Source organism: Chiloscyllium plagiosum, chromosome 1, assembly GCF_004010195.1.
Source record: "Chiloscyllium plagiosum isolate BGI_BamShark_2017 chromosome 1, ASM401019v2, whole genome shotgun sequence".
Taxonomy (NCBI): Eukaryota; Metazoa; Chordata; class Chondrichthyes; order Orectolobiformes; family Hemiscylliidae; genus Chiloscyllium; species Chiloscyllium plagiosum.
This window is the reverse complement of record NC_057710.1, coordinates 33,932,324-33,945,734: the sequence shown is the minus strand read 5'-3', so window position 1 is coordinate 33,945,734 and position 13,411 is coordinate 33,932,324. Positions and strand designations below refer to the sequence as shown.

General features: G+C 40.3%; 1 protein-coding gene across 1 annotated transcript in view; it reads left to right on the top strand.

Moving 5' to 3' along the window:
* The window catches only part of acaa2 (acetyl-CoA acyltransferase 2), a 63,330-nt gene that overhangs the window by 24,915 nt on the left and 25,004 nt on the right, over positions 1–13,411 (top strand). Inside the window, exons 2-3 of the mRNA XM_043719477.1 lie at positions 4,184–4,350; positions 6,946–7,074. Of these exons, the coding sequence (XP_043575412.1) occupies positions 4,184–4,350; positions 6,946–7,074 (296 nt within the window). The remainder of the gene's footprint in view (positions 1–4,183; positions 4,351–6,945; positions 7,075–13,411) is intronic.

The following is a 13,411-nucleotide window of genomic DNA, read 5'->3' as shown; positions in this document are numbered from 1 at the left end:
TCTCATTTGTAAATACTGAAGAAAAGTACTCATTCAAGACCTCTCCTATCTCTTCCGACTCAATACACAGTCTCCCACTACTGTCCTTGATTGGACCTACCCTCGTTCTCGTCATTCTCATGTTTCTCACATACGCATAAAATGCCTTTGGGTTATCCTTGATCCTTGATCCTTAGCTGAACCTTTGTTTCACAAAACTCAAATCTTAACTCTTTTCTTACCTGCTCATACCCTATACACATTCTCATTCCCTTCTTTTATCATTTCATATTAACCAATGGCATTTCCAGCTTTCATAAGAGTCTGACCGCCAGTATTTAAGCAAGTTATTGATACATTGATTATAACAACAAAAATTACTAGTCTGTTACAGTAAATAGAATTTGAAGAATCCTCACATGTGGAAAAAAATCAGCAGTAAAGTTCTTAAATCCATATTCCTTCGTGACCGCTCTGTCCCCTCCAAGTCAAGTGGAAAAGAGTGAATTCTCCAAAATCTCCTTCAGTAAAGACCAACCTGAAAACAATGTTCAGTCTGTCCTTGCACACCACTTCATGGAGAAATCTGAATTCTTGGATAAGGGCGATTAGATACTTAACAAAACTGACGAGACTTCCATCCTTCCAAAGATGCTTCAGATGGAGGATGCCAGCGCATCTGAGCGTGCAGTGCAGCAGCAGGCTGGGTGAATGCAGAATTCTTTGCTGCTTCTGCTCCCGTTCTGCTGTTAAATGTAACAAAGTCAATTGGCCGTTGTGATGTTAGCTTGATCAGTGAGCCTTCATATCCCTTAAATGATCGAAAGGTAAGGTAAAGCTCACATGGTTTAATGTAGGAAGGCCACTGACAAAAAGCACACCAACCTCCTCTTCACTGTTGTTAGTTTCTTCATTTTTCATGCTCATTACTGGGGGGCTGATTTAATCCATTGGATCAGGCTGTGGACAGGGGGGCAATGGTCCGAAGGCGTGCTTTATCTGTGAACAGAGAAACTCTAGAGACAATGTTAACTGCTGAAAGTATCTGCATTTCCTCTCTCATTCCTTCCTTGCCAAGGTGGTTATCAGTATGACGACAGTCACACATTTAACTACACTAAATTGTGTCTGCTTATTTCAACATTCTTTGAATTCTTGAATTCTGTTACTCAGTTCACAATTTGTGACATTATCAAGTTTTATACAATCCATAAACTTCTAAATTGTACTGCCTAAACAATTTCATCCATTATAAACCACAATCAATGGTACTAAAATCGAATCCTCTGGGGACCCCATTCAGGTTATTCAAATCATTTTTCTTTAACAAATTAATACTTGGCTAATGTGAAAGCTGTCAGGAAAAGTATTTCAAAAATCTGGAACAGCAAGAAAATAACAAAATGTTTCCTGTGCTTTAGCAATTGAAGAGTCAGTTTCAGTTCAGATTTAAGTTGCAAATATTCATGGGAAACCAATGCTGAATATTTTAAAATATGTTCTCCAAATGAAACTTCCCAAATGAAACAGTTGGAGTTACAGTGGCAGCTTTGGTAGAGATCAGCATGCTTTGAATTTGCAATATGAAGGGGGGCAATCAAGTCTTAACAATAATTGAAAGAATTTTACAGCTCAGCCTCAAGTTCTAATATGCTCGAGAAAATCTTAACAAAACATCAAACTCAAAATGCACTCTTCTTTTTGTGAACACACTACACAACAGCAGCAAAGATATTATAATACAGTGCTTGAATCTGGTAAAGCATGACCACTGACCCAATTTTTTTTTAAACGGGCATTGTAGAATTTCAAGCAAATCGAGGGCTCAAGACACTCAATCAATTTGTTTTAAGGTCACAAGTTTGATAATTTTAAATTAGACCTAATGTTGTACATTTTCAATCTATAAGCAAAATCTGCCCCATTACATTGAATTGAGATCCTGATTCAAATAAGGTAAAACAGTTTCTTAAAAGATTTTCGGAACCAGTATTTTAACAAATCAACATATTTAAATATTAAACACTCTCAGCATGGCACAATTTAAATTGAAACTGCCTTTTCTGACCCAAGTATGAGTACAACCACAATTTCAGCATTTCTCTTTTTTTTCTCACATCCACTCGATGAAACTACACATAAAAAGAGAAAGCCTTTGCAGTGGACCACATGGCACCACAGTCTAAGACACTCTCTTCCCCCAGAACGAAGATTCGCAGACCCTCAAATTTCACCTCCTTTTCTTGTAAACTCGTGCAACCTGACAACATCCCCACATCTCACCCTCAATTCTTTAACCCCTTTCTCATTTTACTGCTGACAGGGGCTCAAATCTCAATCAAACATAGAGAACTTGAACCCCGATCAAACATAGAGAACTTGAATCTCCCCACAGAACTCGAGCCCCTGTTTGTCAGCATGTCAGGAGCTCAAACCTCAATTTAACCCAGGGGACTTGAACCTCAAAATAGTGTGGAGGATTTGACCCTCAATTAAACCCACCCAGGGGACATGAACCCCAAAACAGTACAGAGAACTCGAATCTCGCTTAAACCCAGGGGACTTGAATCACAGTTAATCTCCCCTCCCGCCCAATATAGCACAGAGGACTCAAACCTCTGTTCGTCAGTGTGCTTATGAAACTGTGTCTCTCAACTGAACTAATTATCATTTGAGGCGTCCGTAGAATACAGAGCGATTGAACGAGGGGACTATTTCCAACACACACAGGAATATCGAGAGGGACCAAGGTTTAAAACCTTACCTTGTGGGCGCGTCTGTTTTGAGATATCAATGTTGCAGGCAATCGTTGACACTGCCCGATCATAACTATTCGTTTGGATCCTGCCAATCCCGCCTGTATTGTCATCCTGTTCCCACCTCAGTCAAAACAAAACACTCAGAGACACAACATGGCTTTACCTCCTTCATCCTTATTCCAGGCTCTGGAGGGAGAGAGAACGATCACCCATGTGCACAGAGACATGAGTTCTTGGTCTTCTCTCGAACAGCAGTTTCTTAATGAATTTTGCAGTCATTTTACAGGGAGGAGCATCCAGATAAGGCAACATACATATTGATTGGATGACCGTTACAATTAGTGAGTGTCAGTAGTAAAGATTAAGCCATCTGGCATTATACAATGAATAACTGGCTTCACATAATGAAGGCTTTTCACCCTGTTAAATGACTTTACATACTGAATGCCTCTTCATCTTGTTAAATGGCTTTACATAATGAATGCTTTTCCACCTTGTTGAACCACTACCCTTGCCTCCAGCACCTCATTGTTTATTACAAATTCTTATTTGATCTGAGTCATGCTTAGCTGAATCTTTGTTTCATAAAACTCAAAACTTAAGTCTTTCACTTTGCTCATACTCCAAACACGTTCTCAGATTGGATTAGTATACCTTTTTTTTTGGGCATTACAGACTGCATGGGCCAAGGCTTCTTTTGGCCAGTATCATTCTATAATTCTTGGAGTGATTAATATTAAATGTAAAGGAAAGAAAACACATAAGGTGACCAAGAACTTTGTCAAAGTAGTGGGTTACAGTAGCATTTTAAGAGAGGAATGGGGAGGAGCGGAGACATTAAGAATTGGAATTTAAAGCTTAAGTCCTCGGCTTTTGAAGCCATGTCCTCCAGTATTAGAATGAAGGAATCTAGTTGTGAGGCCGCAATTGAGGATGAGCTGTGGGAGTGTTGTCAGGTTGCACGAGTTTACAAGAAGAGTTATGTAATAAAAGATGAGGATTTTAAGATTGAGGTGCTGCTGCAATGGCAGTTATTATGGGACAGTGAACAGTTGTTGTAATTGATAGTGGTGAGAAATTAGCACTAATGAACTAACAATCGATCAAACTCTCATCTCTGAGTTTATAGATTTAAATTTCAGGGCAGGGATCCACACTGCAATCCAAAATGACTATTCAGTCCAATACTAAGGAACTATTTCATTAATGAAGATATTATGTTGGAGCTGAAAAACTGGCCTGTCTACCTACAAAGTCATTGCATTCCATTGTGAGACATTTATCAGGGAAGTGCTTAAGAATCATGGTTTATTGAAGTGTTAATATAAATATTTATGAATGTTCTTTTCACATTGCTATAATGCTATTTCCGCAAGATTGTAAAATATATTGTTCAGTATGTATCAAAATGCTTTAACTTGCTTTGTTTTTGCTTTTATTTAAAGGTGTATTCATTGTTGCTGCCAAACGTACTCCTTTTGGTACATATGGTGGTGTACTGAAGGATCACAGTGCCACAGATTTAGCCACGCATGCTGCAAGGGCCGCACTCTCTGCTGGAAAGGTTGACCATAACTTGGTGGACAGCATCATTGTTGGAAACGTAATGCAGGTCAGTATCAGATGGATCACAGTTTTAGAGTTGGAATACTGCAGCTGCTTTGGGTTCTGAGCCTTTTTTTTCAAACATTTCTATCTCTGGACAGGACCTATGGTGATATTGATGTGTGTGTAGAAAACCACTTTGTAATTAAGCTCTTTTCACTCCCTTAATATATGTACATAACAGATGCATAATTGCGCAAGCATCATTTCAATTATTAATTGAATCCTTTTATCTTTATTCTAGGAACACTGAGGCAATAGCAACGTGTCTATTTAAATTCAACTAACTCAACATGAATTTTTAAAAATATAGACTTGATATTACAGTAGGTTAGAGAATTGATGGCAGATTGCCATCATAGACTGTAGAGGGTCTCTAGTCAAAAACTTTTACACCACAAAAAGATGTCCTTAGGCCCATCATGTTCATACTGGTCATAAAGCACTTATCTGCGGTAATCCTGTTTTCTAGCACTTAGCCGTTACCTTGTACGCTATAGCGTTTCAAGTATTCACCTAACTAATACATCATGTATTCTCTTGCCTTGATAATTCTCCCAAAACGCACAACTTCAAACTTTTCAGGGTTGATTCTTCATTTTTGAGGTCTCGTCCTCTTCTCTGTCTGAGGAAGAGCCATGCCACTACAGATGCTACCAAACCTCCTGAATTTCTCCAATATTCTCCAATAGTTTGCTTTAAAACCTTTTCTTAAGAATTCTCAGATTCACTAATATTGCTGAGCCTTATCTTTTGTAAAGTGTTCTCATACTAACCTCAACTGCTTTCACACTTGCAGTACTACTGAAAAGTATTTTATAAATGTACACTTTTGTAATATTTTGTGAGTAATTGGGCGTCTTGCACTCAGGAGGTGTTTACAAAAACTTGACTGGGTAAAGTTACTATGAATAATTTAAGGCATTTTATTTAATAGTTATGATTAGATTTCATTGGTTCAATCAATACTGCTTTTAAAATGATATGAATCTAACTTCCTTACCTCAATGGGTATTTTTATTTAGGCAACCAAGGTTATATACAATCTCTAACTCTGGTGAGAGGCTGCCACTGAGTCAAGCTGGAAGTATATATTTTTTGAGAGGAGAAATTTTGAATAGACATCTGCAGTGAGAATTTGGGGAAGGCCCTGCCTGTGATGGGGTGAAAATATATTGGATGTTCAGAAGGACTGGAGGAGGTTGCAGAGGTAGCATTGGCTATTGGCGAAGAAGACCCTGTTCAGCAAGATGCAGGTGATGGGGGAGAGGTCTCTGAATTTGGAGCAGGATGTGTGGAGAACATGGACTTTATAGGAGGTAAAGGATAGGAAAATTGAGTGTTGGAAGATTTGAATCTAGAGGTGACTATGGTGGTGAGGACTTCACTAATAAAGAGCAAGAAGAAGGAATGGAGGTTCACTAGTCTTATCAGAATTTCTGAGTATGGTGAAATACAGGCATGTGTACCCTCACCCTATTTGTCCAGCTGATTTCACTCAAGGTCAGCATTGATAAGAGTCTATCATTGATCTTATAATTATATTTTAAGAAACTCTTGTGTGTTTGCTTTATTCCAAAGCCCCCTTCTGATCATACTAGTATTCTTTAGCAAACATATTACTCATTTTGCTGGATCCTCCTAGTAAAGACTAAAAACTGCAGTGGTCAGTCTAAGACATCTTCCCTCTTGCTTTTCTAGTGATTCGAAATTTAAAAATTGATGATCAGACTGTTGGGTGGTTATATAAGTGCCACTGTCCTTTAATGGCTCAAAACATCACTGGAGTATTCTGTACAGTTTGGTCCTGTTACCTGAGGAGGTAACATTGCAAGGCAATCGAGAACAAGGAGTCATGGTTTTAGGATAAGGGGTAGAAGACTTACAACAGGCATGATGAGAAATGACTTCTCTCAAAGGGTCGTGAATCTGTGGAATTCACCAGCGCTGTATACAAGACATTCAGTAAATTTAAGGAGGTAATTTTGAATTAAAAATTTGTCTATGGGTTGAAGGGTTTTGTAGAGTGGGCAAGCAAGTGAAGTTGAGGCTGAGATAAGGAGAGAGTGAGGACTGGAGATCAGAGTCGAGAGTGTGGTGCTGAAAAAGCACAGTAGGTCAGGAAACATCCAAGGAGCAGGAGAATTGATGTTTCGGGCATAAGCCCTTCAGGAATTTCAGCGCCACACTCTTGAGGCTGAGATGAGGTCAGCAATGATCGTATTAAAATGGCAGAGCAAGCTTGAGGGGCCTAATTGCTTACTCCTAATTCTCACATTCAACTTGTAAAGGAGAATACTGAGAGACAATTAGCCTAAGTGAACTAAAAGGATGTTTCTCAATATTGACTATTCTTATCTGTCCTCATTATAAATTTCCCTCTGGTCATGTTGGAAGCAGATATTTTAAAAACTACTTTAACTTCTACTTGCTGCTAATGGTATTATAGAATTATAAGTCAGCAGTGGTGGGTAAAAATGGTCTTCCATCCTTTTAAAGTAACCTCCTTCAATAAAATATGCATAACCCCTATTAGACTTTACACTAATTTGTTAAAAGTAGTGGATTTGACGCAAGGTGAAATAAATTTGTTTTTATTAAGAGTTCTCCAGATGCTGCTTATATTGCCAGACATGTTGGACTACAAGTTGGAATTCCAATCCCAGTACCTGCCTTAACTGTAAACAGACTCTGTGGATCTGGTTTCCAGTCAATCGTCTCTGGAGCACAGGTACTGAACAACAGCATTGCATTCTAGATTAGAAGATTAAGCCTTGTTTTTCTCTCTCAACTTATATTACTGTATATGTTATTTTTAATGAAAAGTATTTGTAAGACCTTTGTACTACATGGCTGTTTTTATGTATGTGAGGATTTTTTTTAAAAAAAATTATTCCTTGGCTTTTACTAGTGCTATATAATGTGACCAGTAAATCTCAAGGAAGGCTGAGCATCCTCTAGTTTCTCTCTTACAAGGTTTCTTGTAATGAAGTACCCTATTGCTAGTTACAGAACTGGCTCGAAGGTAGAAGACAGTGGGTGGTGGTGGAGGGTTGTTTTTCAGACTGGAGGCCTGTGACCAGTGGAGTGCCGCAAGGATCAGTGCTGAGTCCACTACTTTTTGTCATTTATATAAATTATTTGGATGTGAGCATAAGAGATAGAGTTAATAAATTTGCAGATGACACCAAAATTGGAGGTGTCGTGGACAGCAAAGAAGATTACTTCAGATTACAACGGGATCTTGATCAGATGTGCCAATGGGCTGAGGAGTGGCAGGTGGAGTTTAATTTTGATAAATGCAAGGTGCTACGTTTTTGGAAAGCAAATCTTAGCAGGACTCACACACTTAAGGGTAAGGTCCGAGGGAGTATAACTGAACAAAAAGACCTTAGAGTGTAGGTTCATAGCTCCTTGAAAGTGGAGTCGCAGGTGGATAGGATAGTGAAGAAGGCGTATGGAATGCTTTCCTTTATTGGTCAGAATGTCGAGTACAGGAGTTGGGAGGTCATGTTGCAGCTGTACAGGATATTGGTTAGGTCACTTTTGGAATATTATGTGTAATTCTGACCTCCTTCCTTTGGAAGGATGTTGTGAAACTTGAAAGGGTTCAGAAAAGATTTACAAGGATGTTGCCAGGATTAGAGGATTTGAGCTATTACAGGCCAATTAGCCTGACCTTGGATGCTGTTAAGATTTTGGAATCCGATGTGAAGGATGAGATTTCTGAATACTTGGAAGTGCATGGTAAAATAGGGCAATGTCAGCATGAGTTCATCAAGGTCATGCCTGACAAATCTGATTGAATTCTTTGAGAAGGTAACGGGCAGGTTAGACCAAAGAGAGCTAACGGATGTTATCTACTTGGATTTCCATAAGGCCTTTGACAAGGTGCTATATAGGAGGGTGCTGTGTAAAATTAGACCCTGTGGTATTAGAGGCAAGTTACTAGCATGGATAGAAGATTGGCTGTTTGCCAGTCAGCCAGAGTGTGGGGGATAAAAGGGATCTTCTCAGGATGGCAGCCGGAAACTGTGGTGTTCCACAAGGATCAGTATTACATCCAGTTCTGGTCGCCACACTACCAGAAAGATGTGGATGCTTTAGAGAGGGCACAGCAAAAGTTTACTGGGATGTTGCCTGATATGGGGGATTTTAACTACGAAGAAAGGTTGGATAGATTGGGCTGGTTTTCACTGGAATGCAGGAGGTTGGGGACAACCTAATAGACGTTTGTAAGATTGTGACTGGCATAGATGGAGTGAAGAATGAGGGTTTTTTCCAGGGTGGAGGGGTCAATTACTAGGGGACATAGGTTCAAGGTTCGAGGGGTGGCGGGGGTGGTGGGGGGGCGGGGGAGTTTAAAAGAGATATGCAAGGCATGTTTTTCACACAAACGGCAGTGAATGCCTGGAATGCACTGCCAGAGGAGGTGAGGGAAGCAGACACACCAACAGCATTCAAAAAGCTCCTGGACAAATACATGAATAGGAAGGGAATAGAGGGATATGGATCCTGTAAAGGAAGACAGTTTTAACATGGAAGGGCAAAATGTGTCGGTGCAGGCTTGGAGGGCAAATAGCCTATTCCCGGGCTGTATTGTTCTTTGTCAGTGTTGGGACCACAACTTTTCACTTTATACATTAATGATCTGGAATAGGAATAGTGCCTGAGGACTGGAGGATAGCAAATGTGGTTCCCTTGTTCAAAAAGAGGTAGTAGAGACAACCCTGGTAATTATAGACCAGTGAGTCTCACTTCAGTTGTTGGTAAAGTATTGGAAAAGGTTACAAGAGAGAGGATTTATAACCATCTAGAAAAGAATAATCTGATCAGGGACAGTCAGCACGGTTTTGTGAAGGGTAGGTCATGCCTAACGAATCTTATTGAGTTTATTGACAAAGTGACCAGACAGGTAGATGAGAGTAAACCGGCTGATGTGGTGTATATGGATTTCAGCAAGGCGTTCAATAAGGTTCCCCACAGTAGGCCATTGTACAAAATGCGGAGGACTGGGATTGTGGGAGACATAGCAGTTTGCATCAGTAATTGGCTTGCTGAAAGATAACAGAGGGTTGTAGTTGATGGAACATGTTCACCTTGGTGTCCAGTTATTAGCGGCATACCGCAAGGGTTGTTGTTGGGTCCACTGCTGTTCATCATTTTTATAAATGACCTGGATGAGGGCTTAGAAGGGTGGGTTAGTAAATTTGCAGACGACACTAAGGTCGGTGGAGTTGTGGATAGTGACGAAGGATGTAGTAGGTTGCAGAGAGACATAGATAGGATGCAGAGCTGGGCTGAGAGGTGGCAAATGGAGTTTAATGTGGACAAGTGTGAGGTTTGGCCGGAGTAATTGGAATGCAAAGTACTGGGCTCATGGTAAGATTCTTGGGAATGCAGATGAGCAGAGATCTCGGTGTCCATGTACATAGATCCCTGAAAGTTGCCACCCAGATTGACAGGGTTGTTAAGAAGGCATACAGTGTTTTGGCCTTTATTAATAGAGGGATTGAGTTCCGGAACCAGGAGGTTATGCTGCAGCTGTACAAAGCTCTGGTACGGCCACACTTGGAGTATTGTGTACAGTTCTGGTCACTGCATTATAAGAAGGATGTGGAAGCTTTGGAAGGGGTGCAGAGGAGATTTACTAGGATGTTGCCTGGTATGGAAGGAATGTCTTACGAGGAAAGGCTGAGGGCCTTGAGGCTGTTCTCGTTAGAAGAAGGTTGAGAGGTGACCTAATGGAGACATGCAAGATAATCAGAGGGTTAGATAGGGTGGACAGGGAGAGCCTTTTTCCAAGTATGGGGCGGCAAACATGAGGGGACACAACTTTAAAGTGAGGGGAGATAGGTATAAGACAGATGTCAGAGGTAGTTTCTTTACTCAGAGTAGTAAGGGTATGGAATGCTTTGCCTGCATCGGTAATAGATTCGCCAAGATTAAGTGCATTTAAGTCGTCATTGGACAGGCAAATGGACGTACATGGAATAGGTGGGATGGGCTTCAGATTACTTTGACAGGGCGGTGCAGCATCAAGGGCCGAAGGGCCTGTACTGCGCTGTAATGTTCTATGTTCTATATGTTAAGGAACTAAGGGTATTCTGGCTAAGTTTGCAGATGATGCAAATATAGGTGATGGGACAGGTAGTATCGGGGAGGCTGCAGAAGGATTTAGACAGGTTAGGAGAGTAGTTTTACGACACAGAGGTCAAACCCCTCTTTCAATTAAAACCAAACACCTGGAAAAGCTTGCCTCGCTTCCTAATCTGTTAAAAGTATGAGTGAGTGAAAGAGTACTCCTATTTAAAGAAGAAAAAAACAAGTAGTTTTTCTAACTCTAATAGCAAACACTAAACAAAATTATTAACAAACTGAACACTTTAAACTACTTACTATGTGACCCTAACTCTATGAAAATGCTGTTCCAATAAGACCATTATTAAACATGACATTAACTAAATCTCAAGTCCGCACAGTCTCTGTCTTCTCCACTGTCTTCAATCTTCTGTCTGCTGATCTGCCTGGATTGTCGTCTTTCTTTTTACTGTATTTTTAACAGGAAAAGCTCCCTTTTGATAAAGAGTGCTTTTTTATTTCTTGGAGAGCAAGATGTTAGGTGAGCAGTCAGTTCTATGGCAGTTGCTTTGCCATTCAGTGGCAGTTGCTTTGACCAAACTTTAAAAAAGCCCTAGTTTTATACACCAACATTGTTCCCACTCATTAGTCTGATGATGTCAATACAGTAAATTCAAACTCAATTGGGTTTTAGCGTCCTGAGCACAATTTAAGTAAATTTGGTTAAATTTGAATTCTTGTCAAAACAGCAACCAAAACTCATGTACCTATTTTGGATCAGCCAGTCTCTTAGCTGTTCTGTTTGGACAGTTATAGCTGTACTTTAAATTTACTTTAAAATTCTGAAAGCACTTTCTATCCTAAAGTGAACATACACTCTTTCGACTTTGTAAAAGTGGGCAGGGTGGAAAATGGAATACAATATGGGAAAGTGTGAGGTTATACACTTTGGTAGGAAGAAGAGAGACAATAACTATTTTCTAAATGGGGATGAAATGCAGAAATCTGAAGTGTAAAGGGACTTGGGATTCATGATCTAGGATTCTCTTAAGGTAAACTTGCAGGTTGAATCTGCAGTTAAGAAGGCAAATACAATGTTGGCATTTAATTTGAGAGGACTAGAATATAAAAGCAGGGATGTACTTCTGAGGCTCTATAAGGCTCTGGTCAGACCACATTTAGAGTATTGTGAGAAATGTTTGGCCCCATACCTCAGGAAGGATGTACTGGCCCTGGAACGGCTCTAGAGGAGGTTACGAGAACCATCCCAGGAATGAAAAACTTAAGATATGAGGAACATTTGAAGACTCTGGTACTATACTCGGTGGAGTTTCGAAGGATGAGGGGAGATCTTCTTGAAAGCTACAGTTTAGTGAATGGCCTGGATAGTATGGACCTTGGGAAGATGTTTCCATTTGTAGGACTAGGATGAATGTAGGACTCAAGGCCTTGGTGTAAATGGAAGACTCTTTAGAACGGAGATAAGGGGAAACGTCTTCAGTGATGAATCTATGGAATTCATTGCCACAGAAGGTCATTGAGTATATTTAAGGCAGGGATAAAAGTTCTTGATTGTCAAAGGGGATCAAATGTTATGGGAAGAAAGAAGCAGAATGGGGTTGAGAAACTTATCAGCCATGACCAAAATCGTTGGGCTGAATGGCCTAATGTCTGCTCCTATGTCTTATGGTCTTCTGGTCTTTAGAGTATGTTGTCAGTTTTCTAACTTTTCCTGGGAATCTGTTAAACTTTTACTGAGTCAACTTCCTCCGTAAGGTATAGCAGATGTAGGCCATTCAGCCCACTGAGTCTGCTCTGCCATTTGATGACACCATGGCTGGTAATCCTCAACTGCAATTTTCTGCCTTTTCCTTCATCCTTACTGACCAAAAGTCTGTCCACCTCAGCCTTAAATATATTTGATGATCCAGCCTCTGCAGCTGTCCAAGGTAAAGGCAAAGTCACAACCCCCAGAGAAACAAAATTCCTTTTCATCTGTTTTACATGGGCTCTCCCACAATGGGAAATAACCTTTTCTGCATCAACCCTGTCAAGTTCCTCAATCTTGTATTTTTCAGTAAAGTCATTCTTCTAAACTCCACTGAATACAAGCTCAACTGCATCTCATACAAAGATCCTTTATACCCAGGATCATCTTAGTGAACCCTCTGAACACTCCAACTTCAATGAAGCACTCTTGATGGGTTTCAGTTTCCTGACCAATTCCCGTAAGAATATGCTGCTCCAACGACCATCTGGAAATTAGAATCTCTAGACCATAATTGTACCACCGAAATGAATAGTAGGAAACCATTCAATTGCTGGTGTAAACATTGCAAGTCATGAAAACCAATTTAGACCCGGATATATTAAGCCAGAGACATGGGAACTGAAGTAGGCCATTCAGCTTGTCGAATCTGTTCTGTCATTGAATGAGGCGGATCTGATAAACATCAATGCCACTTTCCTGCCTTTCCCCATATCCCTTGATTTCCTTACTAATTAGAAATCTGTCTATCTCAGCCTTGAATATACTTAATGACAGCCCTCTCTACAGTAAAGATTTCCACGGATTCATTATTCCGAAGAAATTCCTCCTAATCTCAATTTCAAATGTCCAACTAGTTTTTGAGATCCTTCCCTCTTGTCCTCGACTCTCACATAAGGGGGAAACAATCCTTTCGCCTCTACCCTTTCAAGTCCATTAAGAATATTGTAAGTTTCAATAAGGTCTCATTCTTCTAAATTCCAGTGAGTATAGGGATTTAGGAAATTTGGCACATCCATAAGGACCCTAACCCAACCTCTAACAATGCACTATTGAGAGCATATTGTCCGGGTGCATAATGGCCTGGAATGGCAACTGCTCTGCCCAGGACAGTAAGAAACTACAGAAGGTGGTGTGCATAGCCCAGACCATCACAGAAGCCAGCTTTGCTGACTGACAGGGTTTGCCCAAAGCCTGCAGAATCATAACCTTCCTGAAG